At 61.2% G+C, this 18,002-nt stretch overlaps 1 protein-coding gene across 3 annotated transcripts in view; it reads left to right on the plus strand.

Moving 5' to 3' along the window:
* KCNQ1 (potassium voltage-gated channel subfamily Q member 1) overlaps positions 1-18,002 on the plus strand; it is a 181,664-nt gene that overhangs the window by 74,662 nt on the left and 89,000 nt on the right. For all 3 annotated transcript variants that reach the window (XM_075545203.1, XM_075545204.1, XM_075545205.1), the window contains one exon: positions 1,628-1,748. In XM_075545203.1, coding sequence (XP_075401318.1) covers positions 1,628-1,748 — 121 coding nt within the window. The remainder of the gene's footprint in view (positions 1-1,627; positions 1,749-18,002) is intronic.

The raw sequence follows: 18,002 nt of genomic DNA on the forward strand, positions 1-18,002 counted from the left end.
TCTTCCCACAGATGGGAGACCACTGGGCTCCGTGAACTCCAGAGGGCCTGGTACGCGCGCCCTCCTGTTGTCAACCTGCATCTGCCTGTCTGCATTAGAAAGCGATGTGTGAGACTTGTCTTACTACGGAATGCCAAACAGAGCGTGTCATTTGACAATAGCAAGCCCTCCTTTTACTGTTATCATTAGTTGCACAGAATTGGCTGTCTCGTGGCTAACTTCACACAGACGATAGACAGGTGGCCTGCCTCCTCTGCCAGCCCAGGGTCGTGGGTGTGCCTGAACCCACTGCTGCATCAGTCCGTCACACAATGTCCCTGGTTTTGTACTGACCCCCTACTTTACCAGGATGACTCTTTCTGGTGCTAGATCTTTTCTGATGACCTGTCCAGAGTTAGTGACCAGGAGTCTTGCTGCCCTTGCATTCGGCGTGTTCTGGCTTTATTTCTTCCAAAGACAAACAGATGTGACTTGGTCAGAGTGCTCCTTAGAGGTCAGGATGGGGAGGCTTGGTCTCAGACACTTTGGGCGTGTTGTCCGGGAAAGCCATCGCGCTTGGCTGAGGGGCAGCAAAGAAGTGGAAGGCCCCCCACTAGATGGATGGGCACTGGGCTCGACAATGGGCTCAGGCCCAGGACCAGGCAGTGTTTCCTTCTGTTGTTGACGGGGTTGCTTTGAGTGAGCCCTGACTTGATGGCACCCCACGCCAAGACTTGTTGAAGCTTCTCCGTAACTAAGGTTCCAAGAGCAGGGGCTGGACAGTGAAGATGGCCATGCCTTGTCTAACAGGATAATAGTTCTAACACCCAAAGTCTGGCAGTGATGAGCAGGAAGGGTGGAGGAGAGGTACAGGTCACCCGAAAGATTGGGCAAGTCCAAGCAGCTCCCCTGCCCACACCTTGCTGGCAGGGTCCAAACAGCTGCAGCTTCACGGGAAAGCCATCCGTCAGGTGCAATTAGCATGGCCGTGGCAGCATCTCCCCATGGTGGATTATGAGGAGGAAGGACGGCCTTGCACATGAGACCCAGCCTGGCCATGCCTCTTGCAGCCATGAGGGCAGCAGGGTAGCTCCCCCAGCTTCCTGGCGGTCCCGCCTGAGGGCTTCGGGGTGTGTGTGGAGGGGTTATCTTGAACTTTGCATGCAGAAAAGCACATCCACATGGGGCATAGTGTTGGCCAGGTGCCCCCCCCCCAACTGCCATGCCAGGATGGCAGGGGCTGGCCAGGCCCTTCTTGGTGCCTAGGCGGAGCTGGTTCTAGGAACGGTGCGAAGGGCAGGCAAGCAGCTCAGTGCCTGCCCCCGGGCACACGGCTCTTACCTATGGCTGCGGTCGGCCCTGAGTGCAAGGAGTGGCTGGAGCGGCTCCTGTGTGCATCCAGGCCCGTCTGTCTGCTCCGTAGCAGCAAGGACAGAACCAGGTGGCTAGGCTAGGCTGGGAGCAGTATGGCCCCAGCCACTGTGCTAAGGCCTCGTCCCCAGCCCTCCACCCCTCCTGCACACGAGGTCCTGGGGCTTGGGGGCTATGTTGGGTGCCCAGGAAGGAGGCAGGCATGACCTCGGGGCTGAGGGCCACCCATTCCTCCTGCTACCTGCAGGCCTGACGGGCTGTCCCTTTGCCCCCACAGTGAGAAAGAGCCCTACTCTGCTGGACGTGAGCATGGCCCATTTCATGCGAACCAATAGCTTCACCGAAGACGTGGACCTGGAGGGGGAGACCCTGCTGACGCCCATTACCCATGTCTCACAGTGAGTGTGCCTGCAGGTTTGGGGGCGTCTGGGGGGCCCGGGTGCCAATGCCTGACAGTGCAGCCCCGATCCTCCTAATGGCACCTGGAACCCCTGCACCTTTCCACACAGGCGGCCTTTGTTTCCTGCAGTCCCTTCAGGGTGAGGGGCAGGCACAGCTGGTCTATGTGCCAACAGATGACAGTTCACCTGGCCAGTGACCCCAGGGGTCCCCAGGAGTGTGTGTATGAGGGGCTCTGAGCGAGGTGGCTGCTGTGGACGCAGGGGCTGGCCACACTGACTCTGCAGGCCAGATCCAGAGCTGGTTAGGACTCAGGCTCCCAGGGTGTGCCAGAGAGGGGCTGCTGGGCACTGTGGGTCAGTGAGGCAGGGAGGCGCAGCGCCGAGTCTGCATGGTGACTGACGCCTGGCCTCACCACTCAGGCCCAGCCCAGCTAAGATCAGGGTTGGTTTGGGGGTCTGAGGGTAGGGTGTAGATGGGTGAGAAGCAGTTACAGAGAACCAGGCACTTTACTGATGCTGACCCTGTGACCACGCAAGGCCAGGGCCAGGTCCAAGTTGAAAACATAAAGACAGACACGTTTGGCTCGGCATGCTCGTTCCCTGCCTGTGGGCTCCAGGAGGTGGGGTGGCAGTAGCCTTGATTGCCAAGCGTCCCTGGGGTTGCACCAAGCTCCCCTTTCTGGGAGGGGGGGGTTGCTGCCCAGCATTCCATGAAATGCCACGGCCCCTACCAGGCAGTTAATTCTCTTCCCTGTGTCCCCGCGCATATCCAGACCACCTGAGATCTGGGGGCAAAAGGGGCCCCAGGACTCTGCTCACGAGAGCCCCTAACACAAGTGAGGTGCGGACCACCCATCCCTGCCTATCCTTGTGCCCCAAACATGGTTCTGGACCTGCTGCCTGCCTGCCACCCTCAGGCTCCCCTCTGCTCAGGATTTGGGGCGCTCGTCTCCATGCCCTGAGGGCTGAGGCTGTGCGCGGCACCCCAGCTGAGACTCAAACCAGCTTCTGTGGGGGTACTACAGATGGGGCGGATGAGAGCAGGCGGGTGGGCCTCATGGGCCCCCCCAGAGTTCTCCACCACCACCCCCCAACCCTGTGGCTGCCAGTCCTCTTGCGACATGACATGACAGCATGTCAAGTGGTGAGAAAAGCCAGCTCTGCGCGTTAATTAGCGTCTCCCCAGCTCCGACTCTCCCTCCCTCCCTCCGGGCCCTGTGGAATTTCTGCCAAGGGGCCGGCACTTGGAGCCCTGGCTTTCCTCCAGATCACCCCCACCTCCTGCCTGCCCTGTCTGAGCCTGAGCCTCCACCCAAGCCCCCTCTGGCCCTCGATTTAAAGGCCTGGGTGGGAACAGGCAGGCCTAAGGTCAGGAGCTGGAGGGAGAACTCATCTGGGACAGGTCTGAGCCTGCCAAGGACGGATGAGGCTACACCATCCTCTAGGCCACTGTCCACCCCTGATGGTGTGGGGCACGGGGACGGGTGGAGCTGAGGAACACGTCGGGGGTCTGAGCTAAGCAGTGTGAGTCACCACCAGACCCTAATCAGCCTCCTACATCCCAGGCCTCTGAGTAGCTGCTTGGGGATTAGGTGTTCTGATCAAATTAGGCTCCGAGCGGGGTGACGCAGAGGAAGGGCCAGGGCTGGGAATCGGACGCCCTGGCCCCTACCCCAGCACAGCTGCGCGGCCCGGACCCCCGGGGCCTCCCAACCTCGGCTCAGCACATCAAGAGCTGGCCCAGGCTCCTTCCTGACAAGCCGGCCCTTCTGTACAGCCGTCCTGATGGCTGTTGCCCACTGCCCAGCCTTGCTCCCCTGGTTGGTGGCCCCATGGCACTGTGCGACCAGGCACAAGGCCTTCTCATGGGTCCGAGCAGCCCCCCATGTGGGAGCGCGTGGTGGTTATCAGTGCCTTCAGGCCTGTCCTGGTTCACAGGGACCTAGTGTGGGCCGCCATGCTTGCCTCTACTCAGCTGCCATAGGCCCTCGTGGCCCCTCTGCCACAGCCACCAGTCTCGCTCCCATCCCCATGCTGGGAGGCAGGCAGGCGCAGGGGTCTCTGGGCCCAGACCACATAGCCACTGTGTGCCGAGGATGGCAGCGCAGAGCCCTCATTGTTGGGGTGAGGACTGGGGGCTGGGGCCAGTGGAGGCAGGCCTTGGGCTGGACCCCAGGAGGGTCCCAGTGAGGAGCCCTTGGCACGAGGGGAGCGGGCGCACATGCAGTACAAATGGTGGTAGCGCCTGCGTCCTGAGGGGTCCAGTTCTGGATGGAAGCCCTCCTGGCAGGAGTCGTGGGGCAATCTTGGCTCGAAACTCCAGTTGGGGGGGGGGGGGAAGGCGGGTGTAGACATGCAGTCACTAGAGGCAGGCGCTCAGGAGTGCTGACCCTGGGGGTCAGGGAGTGGGAGGTGCGTTGTCAGGCCCCTGGGAGCCTTTGCTCCCTTCCCACCCTCCTTGCCCCGGTGGCTCGGCCTAGGTCAGCCCAAGGCAGACCTTCCTCTCAGGCCTCTGGGTTCTTCCTGTTTGGGGCAGTGACTGGGTCCTTTCCCGTCGAAGGGCTCTGCTTCTTGTCCAGAGTCACCCTGTCCAGGAATTTGCACTAAGCCCAGAGCCCCACCCTCACACCACCAGGCCAAAGTGTTGGTGAGGGAGGCCAGAGGGGGACGATGCTGCTAAGTCCAAGGGGCCAGTGCGGAGGCTGGCCAACCTTTCCTGCCACAGGCCTGCCCCTAGCCAGAACACATGAGAACCTTAACCTGGGGCTCAGGCTGGTCAAGGGGCAGGAAGGGAAGCCTCTCAGACCACCGTGGGCGAGACCACAACCCGGGTTCCACCATTATGAGCTCAGCAGCACCAGGACTGGAGGGCCTGGTCGTCAATGGCTGTGTGTGGCTTCTACAAGCAGCAGGGTGTTGGGAGGGGCGGGGGCCTAAGAGATCTGTTGGAGCCCCCTTTGGGTAGACAGGCTTGCGCTCAAACCCAAGCCCGGCACACCCTAGCACAGCCAGTGAAAGAGGGGCTCAGAGATAAGGAGCGCCTGCAGCTCGTGGGTCACCCGCCCATCTCAGAACTTGCCGGCCAGCCTCCTTCCTGTCAATGTTTAACTGAGAGGTGGCAGCCTTGGAGCCTCAGCCCAGGGGGGCGCTGTCGGCCTGCCAACAGCCCTTCAGCCAGGTCCAGCCGTGCAGGCAGGATGGCTGCGGGGGCTCAGGCAGGACTCGAGGGCTTCCTGAGTGGACGTGTTAGTCTTGGACCCGAGCACTGGGGAGGCGGGGTAGTTCATTCCAGGTGGGCTGGGGATGCCTCGCCCCTCTGGTAGGGGTGCCTGGGCCAGGCCCAGGAGCGCTTGCCCCTCCCTGTTCACCCCCCTTTGTCCCTCTTGGGGGTCCCTTGGGGGCCAGGACTGGGTGGACAGTGCAAGCAGGATGAACCGTCTGCTGGGCTTGGCGGGCAGAGCACATAGCCAGCTGTGGGTTGGTCTTGGGGCCGAAGAGACGTGGGCAGAGGGGCCGCCCGCTCCCCGGCCCCACTACACACACTGGGCCCTTTCTTCAGCGTGGGGCCTGGTGAACTGTGGCCAAGGACGCGCTCAAAACCTGCACCCCAGGGGCTCGAGCCGTGGTGCGCCTGTGCGTGTGAGGGTGAGGGTGAGAGAGAGAGAGAGAAAGTGTGTGTCCGCGCGTGCGCGCACACTGGCAGGGTATGTGTGCAGTGATAATTGTACTCACATGAAGTGCATGTTGTCACACATGTGGGTGTCTGTGCCCATGCATTACAGGTGTGCACGTGTGTGCCCTGGGACTCCAGGCCAACCCCGGTGGCCACATGCAGTGGTAGGCGCCCTGTGAGGCTGGGTGTGTCTCACACTGTCCACAGAGAGGCCTGGGCTTGAGCACTGAGTCAGACCTGCGCAAGTCCCCCAGCAAAGGTGCCTGACCCCAGGGCTCTCCTGGAGGTGTCCCGAGGCAGCCATGTCCCTGTCTCGGGGAACCCCTGCAGGACTCAAGGTCCGAGTCTAAGGCCCCTTTGTCTCAGGTCCAGGCGCCTGCCTGGCCTCCCTCCACCTCCGGTAGGCCGGCCTCCTCAGGGCCAGGCAGGCGCCCAGCGGGCGGGAGCAGCTGAGGGGGCCCTGGAGACAGGACAGGCCGGTCACCCTCACTCCTGTGCTTTAGTGGCTATGGTGGCCGCTGTGGGGCAGTTCATCTTGTTAGAGGCTGCCTTTTTCCACCGACCCAGCACCCACCGAGTGCGCTGAAGTGAGGGGGGGGGGCGCCAGACCCAGCAGCAAGCCCGGTGCGGAACACGTGGAGTTAGTTCCCCGTCTCTGTGCTTGCCAAAGCCCAGGCTGTGCAAGTCGACCCCCCAAGCTGTCCCAGAGACGCATGGTTACACAGACAGACATGTCAACTAGGTGTGAACACACTCCTCCAGAGTCACAAGAGCCAACCCCCTGCCACTGAGGAGACCCCAAGCACAGTCACCCTGTGGGATGGGGAGGGGTAGGTACAACAGGGTTTGAACTGCTGAGCTTTCAGTGAGCAGCCAGCCCGCTGTTCTGCCCCCTACACTAGGGGTGGCAGCAGGCTCATAGACTCCTTTCCAAGTCACCTGTCTTCACTGACAGTACTTTTTTGGCGGGGGAGGAGGTTCCTCCGGAGTCCCTCAATCAAAAGTGAGTCCTGAGCAGCTCAACAGAATCCCAGAGCGACCCAGCTGCACACCCCACCCCAGCCTCACACACACATGGACACACCTCACAGGCGCCAAGGTGGGTGCACTCACATCCCCCTGCACTGTTGGACCCCAGGGTAGGGTCCCCCCACATTGCCTGGACTGGCCATGCTGCCCCTAGGTGAGCTTTTGCAGTGCAGCACTGGCACAGCCCGGGTGGGTGGTTCACGAGCCTGGCAGGAGTTTGGGAGACATCACTGCTGGAGGACTACTGCCCTGGGTGGGGCCGGAGCCAGGCGGCTGTGCTGCCACAAGCACACGTGAGGCTGTGATGTAGCACTGCACGGGGTTGCTTGCGCCCATAGCACGCGGCAGAGCCAGGGCTGGACTCCCAGGATGCCATGAGCACTGCACAGGGTGGCCGGGCACTGTCCCCGGATGGGTGGGTGGGTGGCGTGCGCCGTCTGCTCTGTGGTCAGCTGTGGGTGCGCGATCCCAGTGTGACTGCCAGTGCTGGGGACACCCCGGCTCAGTGACAGAGGCAGCAGGCTCGCAGGCTGCCAGGAACACCCTGCTACGGCGGCTGCGAGCCCACACTGTGCCGCTCGTGCTGAGAAGGGCAGGCTCGGGGCTCTGTGGACGTGACTGCGGGCGGGGGAGGAGAACACCTGTGAGCTGTGACCAGGCAGCCCCTCATTTCCTGAGGCCCCAGCTCAGGGCTCTGGCTCTGCGAAGCCAAGGCCGTGGGGGATGGGAAGGCGCCAAGGCCGCAGTGATTAACCCTTGCACTGTGCTGTCCCTTGGCAGCTCCCAGTCATTAACCATTAAAGGAGGCAGTGACTGAGAAGGACACTGCGACACAACCCCCCTCCCCCACCAGAGGGGGGGCAGCAGCGTGGCCCAGGCTGCAAACAAAGGCCCATGGGGGGTCGGGGGCCTGCACAACATGTGGACGTGGCCTCCAGCAGTGAGAGCAGCAGGGATCAGCCCCAAGGCCAGTGTCCAGGGCTGAACAAGGCTGGTCAGCCCAAGGCGGGTTCAACCTGGAGAACAGGCTCCCAGTCCTGCCCATCCCGGTGTGGCAGGCGCCCCGGACTGCCCCCCGCTGCGGCGTGCGGAGCGTGACTGCAGGCCGGATGGAGCCCGCTCTCTATTTTTTTTTCATCAGCCCATTGTTTTTCTTTTCAGACCCACTTCCCAAGGCAATCAGGGGCCATGCGTGAAGCCCGTCTCTGGTTCTAATGGGCGCACGTCCCAAGGAGCCCCGCAGGCCCCCGTGGGGTGGAGGTGTTCTCGATGAAATCATTGGTGCTGTTGTTATCAGAGCTGCATGAGCAAGCCTCCTCCGGGCCCGGGCCCCAGAAACATGCACAGCCACTGTTTGTCTTCATTACTCTGATAGCTGTTACTCTAAGGGAGGTTTCCAAACCCCCCACCCCGCAGCAACCCACTGCTCAGATGCCTTCGTGGGGGCTGTGAGGGAAGGGGCTGTCTTAATTGCTCTCTGCAGTCACCCGCAGGCTGCTCTGTAGCTCTAGGAAGGGTTACTGCCCGAAGCCCCCAGGCTTCCCTTCTGGGGCTCAGGCTGCCACTCCTCCTCCTCTCCTTGCCTCTTGGGTGGCACCCGCCTGCTGTCTGTCCGCCCTGAACTGGCCATCCCAAGTCATAGCTGGCCCAGCACCGTGGGCCCAGGCTGACGAGGAAGAGGAAGGGCAGCTGCGCAGGACACGTGGTCCCCGTGCCTGCCACTCAGACCTCCCCCCAGAGCATGGGTGGGCCTGCTAGCCAGGCGCCACGTGGGACATGCTGGTGGCCCCACTCTCGGTGCTGCCCCTGCCACCCAGGCAGTCCTGCGCCACCTTCACCATGGCTGGAGGGGTCCCAGGAGTGTTTGAGGACCCCTGCCAACATACCACCCAACAGGAAGTGCTTTTCTAGCCCTTGGCTGGCCCTTCCTGATGGTGCCAGGGGATCATGCACTGTCATACGTGGGCCACAGGGCAGTCAGAGTGGAAGGGGCCTGAGTTTGGGCTGGGGAGGCCCTGTGGTCACTCTGGCACAGATGGTGTGGCAGTGGGCAGGCTGTGGGGCCTAGCCTGTCTCTTTCAGAGCCAAGCAACAGAGCATGGCTTCTGTACACTTGTTCACATCAACGTGGGGACTGGCTCGACTAACTCAGAGGGTGGGCATGGGCTGGCGGCTGCATTTCCTGCCGGGCCGAGGTCCAGCAGCCGTCCCTCATGGGAGCCCTAGATTTGGCCTGGGTCTCACTGTCTTCAGTTTGGGACCTTTGTCCCAAGTCTCTGTCCCAGTGTTGTCTCAAGAGCCCAGCACGATGCCCCTCACTCGCTGTTGACACCTTAAACCAAGAGCAAGCAGGGGCACTAGGGACCCTCGCCTGGTGCGCAGCCCGCCTCCCCAGGGGCGGGGACTGGTCTGGTCTGGTTTCTGCTCAGGGTCTGATAAGAAACTGCCCAAAATGGAGCTGTGTGTGCAAGGCTCTGCTGTGGGCGGGCACACGTTCCCACGCAGCCGTGCATTCCCGGCCAGCCGGCCCCCATGTACCTTGTACCCAGTTCTCGTCCCTCCCTTCCTCCCTGTGGTGGGGTCTTGTAAAGCTGGAGGCCCCATCCTTGTCACAAACCGGCTGCTGGCTGATAGTCAACACACAACATTCCATCCCCCTGTCCCGCCACCAGACAGCCACGCCCAGTGGCCTTGGGCTTTAACCCCTGGCCATCCCTGCTCACAACCAGTCCTTTAGCTCCGCTCCCCACCAAGGTGGGTGGGAGGGACGGGCCCCCTGGGGTGATACCTTTGCTTTCTGAGGTCCCTGGGGTGCTGTACCCCAGAGCTTACAAGTGCTCATAATTAGGCCACTGTACACCCCCGCCCCCGGAGTTTTGGAGCTGAGGGGCCCTGGATCACTGAATTTCTGGCCAGGCCAGGGAGGGAGGTCGGTGGGGTTAGGAGGGGAGTGGGTGGAAAAGCCCTTTGTTAGTGAGACCTGGGGCAGAGTGTGAGTGCCACCTCTCTCTGGAAAAGCAGGTTCGCTTCCTGTGATCCGAGGCCAGGCCGACAGGGGCCAGCATTGTGTCCCATGATGGTCGACTTGGGGAACTAAGGGGGGGGGACTTAGGAGCCAGTAAGTGGGGTGCACTCCCCATCTCTCCACTCCAAAGTCCGCCTGCTCTCTTGCCCTTGGACCGGCCATACCAAAAGGTGAAGTGCTAAATCTCAAGACTTGTCTAGGTCTCTACCTACCCAGAGTGGGAGCCCAGAGACCTTGGACAAACAGCACAGGGACCGTGGGGGGAGCACAGCCCCGGGGCGGTCCGTTAGCCACGGTTTCTGAAAGCCCAGGTGACATGTGTCACGTGATGTGCTGGGCTGTGATCCACATGGTTGGCAGTTTGAAACACCAGGCAGCTCCTGGGGACAAAGACCAGGCTTCCTGTCGCGTTAGACACAGGGGGCGGGGGTGTGCATGAGGTTCATTTACAGTTTTCTGGTGGAGCCAGGACATAGGAACTCCATGGGTATAGACATCTACCTTCTGAACAGCTAGGAGCTTGTGGGGACCCAGCTTACTGTGCCGCCCCCTTACCAGCCGGCCCCAGAATCCTCCAGGGCACGGGCACTGCCCATCAGCCTGCCACAGCCAAGACCCGCCATTGTCTGAAGCAGCCCCCACCCCCATGCATATTCCCCGAGCGCCCAGAACAGCCCCTTCCTCTCCGGGCAGCATGTTCCATCGGGGACAGCTGCTGTAACCTGACCGCACGCCCGGCTGCCGGCACCAGGGTGACAAATCCCCTACCCACTGTGTCCCCACTCAGACCCTGCTCCCCGTCCCTAGGGGACAGCTGGAGTTGGTGGGGGGCTGGGAGACTCCAGGGCAGGCTAAGGGATGCCTCAGGGCACATATCCCTGGCAGGGTGGCAATGTGAGGGGCCTCCTCTCAGGGGCCTTCAAGAAGCAGCTAGTTCAGAGGCTAAGACAACTGGCAGTTTCTCCCTGACGCCCACCCCACCCTCCTGGACCTAGCTGGGCGGCACACAAATGGACAGTGTCCCACAGACACAGATGGATGTCCCGTAACTGTGGGAGTGGGCAGGACTATGTACTGCCCGCCTGGGGTCAGCCAGCTGCAGCACCTCCCTGTCTTTGTCCCTTATTTGCGAGGGATAGGGTAAGAGGGGGACGGGGCTCCTCCTCATGGCATGTTTGCTCTGCTTGGCTGAGGACCAGAATCTGTGTCGTGCCCCTTCCGCCCACCCCCCAGGGCTGGTGGGGAAAACCCCACGGAGGGGCCACTCAGCATGGCCTCTGCAGAAAGGGGCCCAGGCCCCCAAACTCAGGCTGCTGACCAGGGTCCCTCATCCACAGCAGAGCGGGTCCTAGCAGCAGTAGCCTGTTAGCCAACCCCCCTCCCCCACTGTGAACCCCTGGAGGGCAGGCAGCACATCTTAGGGTTGATGGCAGCCTCTCCTTACAGACCATGTGACCACCACTGCCCATTGGGCAAGGGGCTTGTTTATCACTGGAGGTCAGGGAGTCTGCACCCACCCACCTTCCGCACATCTGGCCAGAGACCTTGGGGAGCAGCTGGCTTGCAGGTGGCGCCCCCATGCCTTTGACTCCCTGAGGCCCAACCGCTTTGAAGCAGCAATCAGCTGCTGCCCCGCAGGTGGGCCCCCTAGCCTGGACCTCACTGGCAGGCTGGGGCCGAAGCGCTAAGGCCTTTCTGTGGCCTTGGGAGGAGCAGGACCAAAGGAGGGGAGAAGCCTTGGAGAAAAGGGGAGCTGGGCCACTGGCCCCTAGGGAATCCCCCTGCTTCACCCAGCCCTGAGCTAGAATGGGAGCCATGTATCAACCATTAAGTGTATACATGTTTTGTCTGCATGATCCATGAGTGTACACGTTTGTGACTTGGTGTGTGTGCCTGCATCTGCTCGAGTCTGTTAGCATGTATGTGTGAATCTGTGTCTATAAACCGCGTGTGCATGTGTCTGCCTCGGTGTTTGCCGGTGGGAAGTATGTGGGAATCTGTGCACAAGTGCCTGTGTCAGTGTGTTTCTAAATCACTGTGACTATCCATGTGTGCACGTGTGAGTGTCTGTTTCAGTGTCAGCATGTGTCCACGAGTGATCTAGTGTGCAAGTGTGTGCCCACATCTGCATCAGTGAGTCTGTATCGGTGTGCATGCATGTGTGCCTGTTAGTGTGTGTCCACTGGAGCTGCTGAGTATGTGGGACCCTTTGTGGTGCTAGCTGTACAGCACGCCCCCCCACCAGAGCTGTTCTCTGAGCCCCCAGCTAGCCTCTCCTGGTACTCTGGGGTTCACCTGGAGGTCACGTGTGCATGAGGACCTCTTGTCGAGTACCCTTGGAGGTGCAGGCTGACGTCACACTGCCTCGGCAGGGCATGTGGGGAAGGGGAGTCTGTTTGGTGTCTCATTCTGGGTGCCCGCAGACATGGGGGGGGGGGGGAAGAGGTGGAAACCAGCTGACACAGCTGGGGGGTGAGGAAGGGGCACCCGCTGTTCAGACTGAGATCAAGAGGCCTCAGCCCTTGACTGCCCCTCACCCAAGTCCCCTAGGCTCGGGCTGTAGTTGTCCCCCTCCCCCCATGTGGCCTATGCAGAGCCCGCGGAGACTATTGAGCTGTGTCTATCTGCCCTGGGGCAAAGGACACTTTCTACAGGTCCACTGCAGGGAACAACTTCCTAGAGACTGTAGAGACTGAGTTCCCAAGTGAAGGGCCGTCCCCTCCCTCCTTGCTGTCCAGTCTCAGGTTGGGGGTTCTTGCCACACTCCAACCACCCTCTGCCCCTGTCCTCATTTCTTACCTGGCAACCACACACTGGCACACTCAGGCCCAGACATGCTCAAGGCCCTCTTCTGGATGGCACTCACTGCTCCCCCAGTGGTAGTACACCTCTGCCCACAGTACCAGTGGGATACAGGACAGCCACAGTGCTTGCCCCCAGCACGGGCCATTAATCAGTCCAATTAACAGAAGTAGGTCCATCAGCTCAATATCTGCTACTGATCCCGCTGGACTGCACAAGGGGGGGTACGGGAGGGCAGTTCCACAGACAAGGACATTCTATAGCTGTGATCAAGGTCCTTGCCCAGCCCCTGCCCCTCACTGCCCTGATGCACCCTGTGGACCCTGGGCCAGTCTATTTCAAGGACATGATCGGGTCCAGCCCAGTGTCCATGTGAGAGGCCTGTTGCAGAAGGGGACCAAGAGGGCAGGCCAATCTCAGAATGGGCTCCCAGTAAGGGGACACTTGTGTTTGTCCCCACTGCAGACACGGTGCTACCCCCAGGGGGAAAGGGCTCAGGGGACTGACTATGTATGTTCTCCTGGGATCTCCCTGCTGTGGTGGGGTGGGTAGGTAGCAAGCAAGGAAGTGGACTGTGAGTGACCAGAGGGCCAGGAAGAGATGTGGCAGGAGGTGCCTGCAGGGTTCAGGGATGTCTGCTGACACCACGCCTGGGCACACCTCCCTCTCTCAACTCCACAGTGCCCACACCATGTAGGCAGACTGCAGACCTGGCGGCAAAGTGCCCCTCAGAGGTGCCTGTCCTGGGGCCTGCTCATCTGGGCCCTGCAGGGCGTGTGTGCTTACGTGACCCCCTCCCTCCCCCTTATCAGTGCAGGCTGTTTCCAATCACTGGGCCCATCCTTGCTGCCCGGGGCAAGGGGGATCATGGCCAGGTTCCTGCTGGAGCCTGTAGCCCCTGAAGGATTTATGATGCCTCCTCCCTACTCCCGCAGCTGCCTGTCCAGGTCATCCTCCCTGCCTCAGGCCCTGCGGGGCTTCCCCAAGGCCACCAGGGCCCCAAGGACCCTGGCTCCAACTGGGAAAGAGGAGTGTGTTGTCTTTGGACCCTAAGACTTTAGCCATGGGGAGGGGGGTTCTTCAAACGCCTTCCCTGCCTTCTCGCCGCCATGCGGAGATGCTGTGCCCACATGGGGTCCCCCGCCCCTGCTGCTAGGGAGGCTAGTCCGCGGTTCGTCCGGCTTCCCCCTCCCCCCCACACTTTAAACTCCCTCCACCGCCGAGGCCGGAAGAGAGGGAGGCCTGTTTGAATTTACGGATCTGGAAAAAACCAACTTCTGGGCCCCGCGCCTCCCCACCCCCACGGCCGGGAAAGGAATGTCTCCTCGCAGGCTGCTTCCTCCGCCGCCATCGCCATCGCGGCCACACCAGGCTGCGTGCGTGTACGTGTACGCGTGCGTGCGTGCACCCCGCGGCAGCGCCCATGGCGGCCCTGGCGCCACGGGGTTTCCCGGTGACCTGGGCGCAGGCGAAGCGCACCCCGCCCTCCAACCCCCGCCCCCAAGCAGGGCAGCGGGTGGAGTTTTTTTGGGGGGTGGGCCCTGCCGAGCCGACCCCCCACCCGCCATGCTTTCCTGAGAAACCCACCGGGTTAAAAACACCCAAGGGGGTAACGCTGCAGAGAGGCTCTGGGCCTTCTCCCTGAAAGGGGCCCTAAAATTGCTCTGCTGACTCCTAATACCGCCAATCTGGGCGATGGGCGCCGCACGGCCAGAACAATGAGGTGCTCAGGGATCCCCAAGACCAGGCAGACGGGCAAGGCAGGCGCTGCGGGTGGTGGGCAATCGCGAGTCCCTGCCGTTCCTGCTGTTAAGAAGCCTGGCCAACCTGCCGTTTTGTCGTTTTGTTTAACGGGGACTGGTTTTCTGTTTAAGTTTGTGCTGCCGACTCCGGGGATGGGGCTCCAGCCCAGGGCTGAGGAGGGGGACGCTCTTGCGTGTCCTCCCCACAGGGCCAGTTGTGGCCCGGAGCACACAATGTGTACACACATCAGATCGTGCACTGTCTCTCTTAAGAAAACCAAGGAGCTTGGTGGCCTCCTGGAATGCTTGCTGGTGGCTCAAGTCATTCATGGGGGGGGGGGGGCGCTGGCCATTTGCTTCCATAATGGCCGCCGCCTAAGGCACCCAACCCTACGGAGGCTCCACCCTGCCTTCAAGGGCGGCTGTGTGCCACGTGGCCTCCACTGCGGGCCAGCAGCAGTTGAGTTATAGGAGTTTACCAGATGCGCCCGCCCTCCAGGTCTAGCAGCCATGAGCACGTGGCCTGTGGCCCATGGTTTCCTGTCCTGTCCTCCTGGCCAGAGGTCTGGGCTGGCTATGCGTCACAGGTCCTCAAAGACCACTCTGGCTGGCCCGTCCAACCCCCCCCCCAAATGGCCCCCTTTGTAGCCAACACGTTTAGAAAGCAGAGACGTCCTCGAGCCTGACAGAGAGAATGTGGGAAACAGGTGCAGAAATGGATCATTTGAGACACCGTAGAAATCTGGTTAATCCTGCCTGCCTGCCTTCCAAGGGGACTGCAAGAGAGGAGGCCTCTGCTGGGTGCGGGGTAGGCTGCGAAAGAACAGAACAAAGCCCCCTGCATTCCAACACTGGGGGCCAAGTGTGGGGGTGCGGGTGGCACTGCCGAGTGGGGCAGCAGCCGCCTGTGGGCGCCTACTCCAGCCCAGAGGCTGCCTGCTACGTGACTGAGTTAATCCTGGGCCGTGCTTGGAACAGCCCTGCAGGAAGGAATTCTTATCTCCATTTTACAGAAAAAGCAATTTGTCCCACAGGGAGCAGTTTCCGGCCTCTGCTGCAGACCCCAGCGCCCCTTTCGATCCCCCCTCCCCTCTCGAGCCCAACCCCAACTCAAGAACTCCAACCTCAGAGCCCAGCCCCAACCGGGGAACTCACACCCCAAACTCACCTGGGCTTCTTGGAACTCAGTTCTCCAACTCAGATGCCCCAGCCCCCACTCCCACCCCCACCCTGGGAACTCACCCCATGGCTGAGATCCCTAACCAGGCTGGATCCTCAGTCCCCGCTCAAACACTGCAGTCCCGCCACTTGGACCACCCCACTCCAACCATCCAGACACCCGGACTCCCACACCACCACGGTTGGACTCCCACCTCTGCCCAGCACAACTCCAGCTCAGTCAGGGTCCCGGCTCCACTCAGAAACCCAGGACTGCCCCCCACCCAATTCGGAAACCCCAACCTCAATTTGAACCCCATCCCTCACAGGCCCCCTCAGCCCTACACTCCCCCCCCCCCCACAGACCCAACCCTGGACTCAGAAACCCGACCCACCACGGACTGGGCGTGGACATACAGAAACCCAACCTCCTCATTTGAATAACGGTTTGGGCCCCACCCCCTGACCCCACCCCTGTTCTCAACTCAGACAATCGACTCAGAACCGCGCCCAGGCCGAAGTCAGACCCCAAAACTACTCTAACTCCGGGGTCCGGACTCTCAGAACCTGAACTAATCCAGATTCCCGACTGAGAAACCTGGTCCCAATTTGAACCCCTAACTCTGACTCAGAAACAAGACCGTGACTCGCTCCCAGTCTTGATACCCAAACTTTGCCCTTTTCGGAGCCCTGACCACACCCTGATACACACACACACACAACCCCCCCCCCCCGGCCGACCCCAGCCTCTGTAACCTAACTTTGTCCCAATTAGGAAACCCGCTTCCTAGTCCCACGTCCACGGATTTGGGCCCTGCGATTCAGAAACGTGGTCCCAATCGGGAAAGGCAGTCCCGTTTCCGACCCCAGTTCCCACTCAGAAACTATGCCCCGATTTGTGCCCACCTCCCTACTAACTTTGTCCCGTTTCGAGAACTCGATTCCAATTCGCAACTTGGACACCTACTTGGAACCTCAGCTGCGATTCTGAACCGTGGTTCCAATTTGGAAATGCGATCCCGATTCGGACGGAAACCGCGGTCCCGATTCGGAATCGCGGTCCCGATTCGGAATCGCGGTCCCGATTCGGAACCACGGTCCCGATTCGGAAACCGAGGCAAACCACGGTCCCTATTCGGAAATCCCGATCCTGATTCGGAAAAGCGACCCCAATTCACGTTTCAGAAATGTGGTCCCATTTCGGGCAGCGGACTCTACTCAGAAACCACACCCCACCCCTACCTCCCACCCAGATATGCTAACTTGGGTCCCGTTTCGGAAATCGGATTCCCATTCGCAACCTGGACCCCCTACTCGGAAACCTTGGCTGCGATCCAGAAAAGTGGTCCTTATTCGGAACCACGGTCGCGACTCAGACTCGCGACTCAGAAAACCACACCCTAGTCACCCCCCCCCCAATTCCCCTCTACCCTCGGACACGTTAACTTTGTCTCCACCCGGAAACCGTCCCCATTCCCAACCTCAACCTATTCAGCCCCGACTCGGAACCTCGGCCCGTTTCGGAAACCCAGTCACGGATTCGGGACCTGGGTCCTGATTCGGAAATATGACCCGAATTTGGTCCAACTTAACCCCAGCCTGGACTCAATCCCAGAACTGAGACCCCAATCTCCGAACCGGACCTATGTGGTCCGGAGGCCCGAGGGCGCGCTCACCGTGGTGCCCGCCCCCGATGGTCCCTCCGCGCTACTCGGTTCGCAGCGCTCCATTCCAGGGCCCGTGCGCACTGCTGGGCTCTAGGGCTCCGCCCGGCCCGCGTGGCGACGCCGCCGCTGGGCTCCAGGGCACCGCCCGGTCCGCGTGGCGCCGCCGCCGCTGGGCTCCAGGGCACCGCCCGGTCCGCTGCTGCCCAGATGCCGACCAGAGATCCGTCCAGCTCGATCATCGCCCGCAGAGTGACGCGGCAACGGGCGGTGCCCGCCTAGATAACCAAAGTGGCGCATGACGTGGCAACCTGCATGGTCACCGATTGGGCAGCACACGGAGGGCGGGGCCACGAATCCCAGAACTGATTGGCTGGCACAGATTGTAGTGTGCCGCGCTCAGTCATTGGCTGGGAGGAACTGGACTGATGCCATCCAGGCTGTGATTGGCTGGGCTTGCCGCGAAACGGACTCTAGGGTGCTCAGGACTTGGGGTGCTCCCTACTTGGGGTGCTCTGGCGTTCACTCACACAACCACACGACTGCCGTAGTCTTTAGCTCAGCGTGGGTGCTGCCTAAGGGCCTTGTATACACTTGTGTGGATCCCTGAAATAAGTGGGGGAGACTGGAAGTCAGTAGCTCCTGTAGTGAAGAAATACCTGGGGCACCCCTATCAACTGTGACCCTAAAATGACCCCGTGGGGAAATCTGAAGCTTCCCACCAAGTGGTCAGACCCCGTGCCCTGGGCGCTGGGGAGGCTGATGGCTGAGGCGTGCTTTATAGGCTTCTGGAATAATTCATGACCACAGTGGCCCCGCACCCGCTGACCCTGCAGGTCTCGCACCACTGCCCAGGCCTGGGGGTGTGTGGACAGGAAGGCAAACAGGCCCTGTGTTTTCCTCCTCACTAACCCCTGTAACTCTTTTACAGACCCTGTAAGAGGTGACTGGCCCGCCCAAGGCCACTCTGCTGGGCCCCAAGCCATGTGATCAGCCTCCCACCCCCAACAGTCCAGGGTACAGCCTGACTCTGGGGGCTCCTCAGTCACCCAAGGTGTTTTCTGGAACTAGGCATGGGAGATGAGCCCTAGTGGTCCCATAGCCAAGCACTCCAGGTGGCACAGGGACGGGGGCAGGGGTTGGGGGAGCTTTCAAACG

This window comes from Tenrec ecaudatus, chromosome 4, assembly GCF_050624435.1.
Source record: "Tenrec ecaudatus isolate mTenEca1 chromosome 4, mTenEca1.hap1, whole genome shotgun sequence".
Classification (NCBI taxonomy): Eukaryota; Metazoa; Chordata; class Mammalia; order Afrosoricida; family Tenrecidae; genus Tenrec; species Tenrec ecaudatus.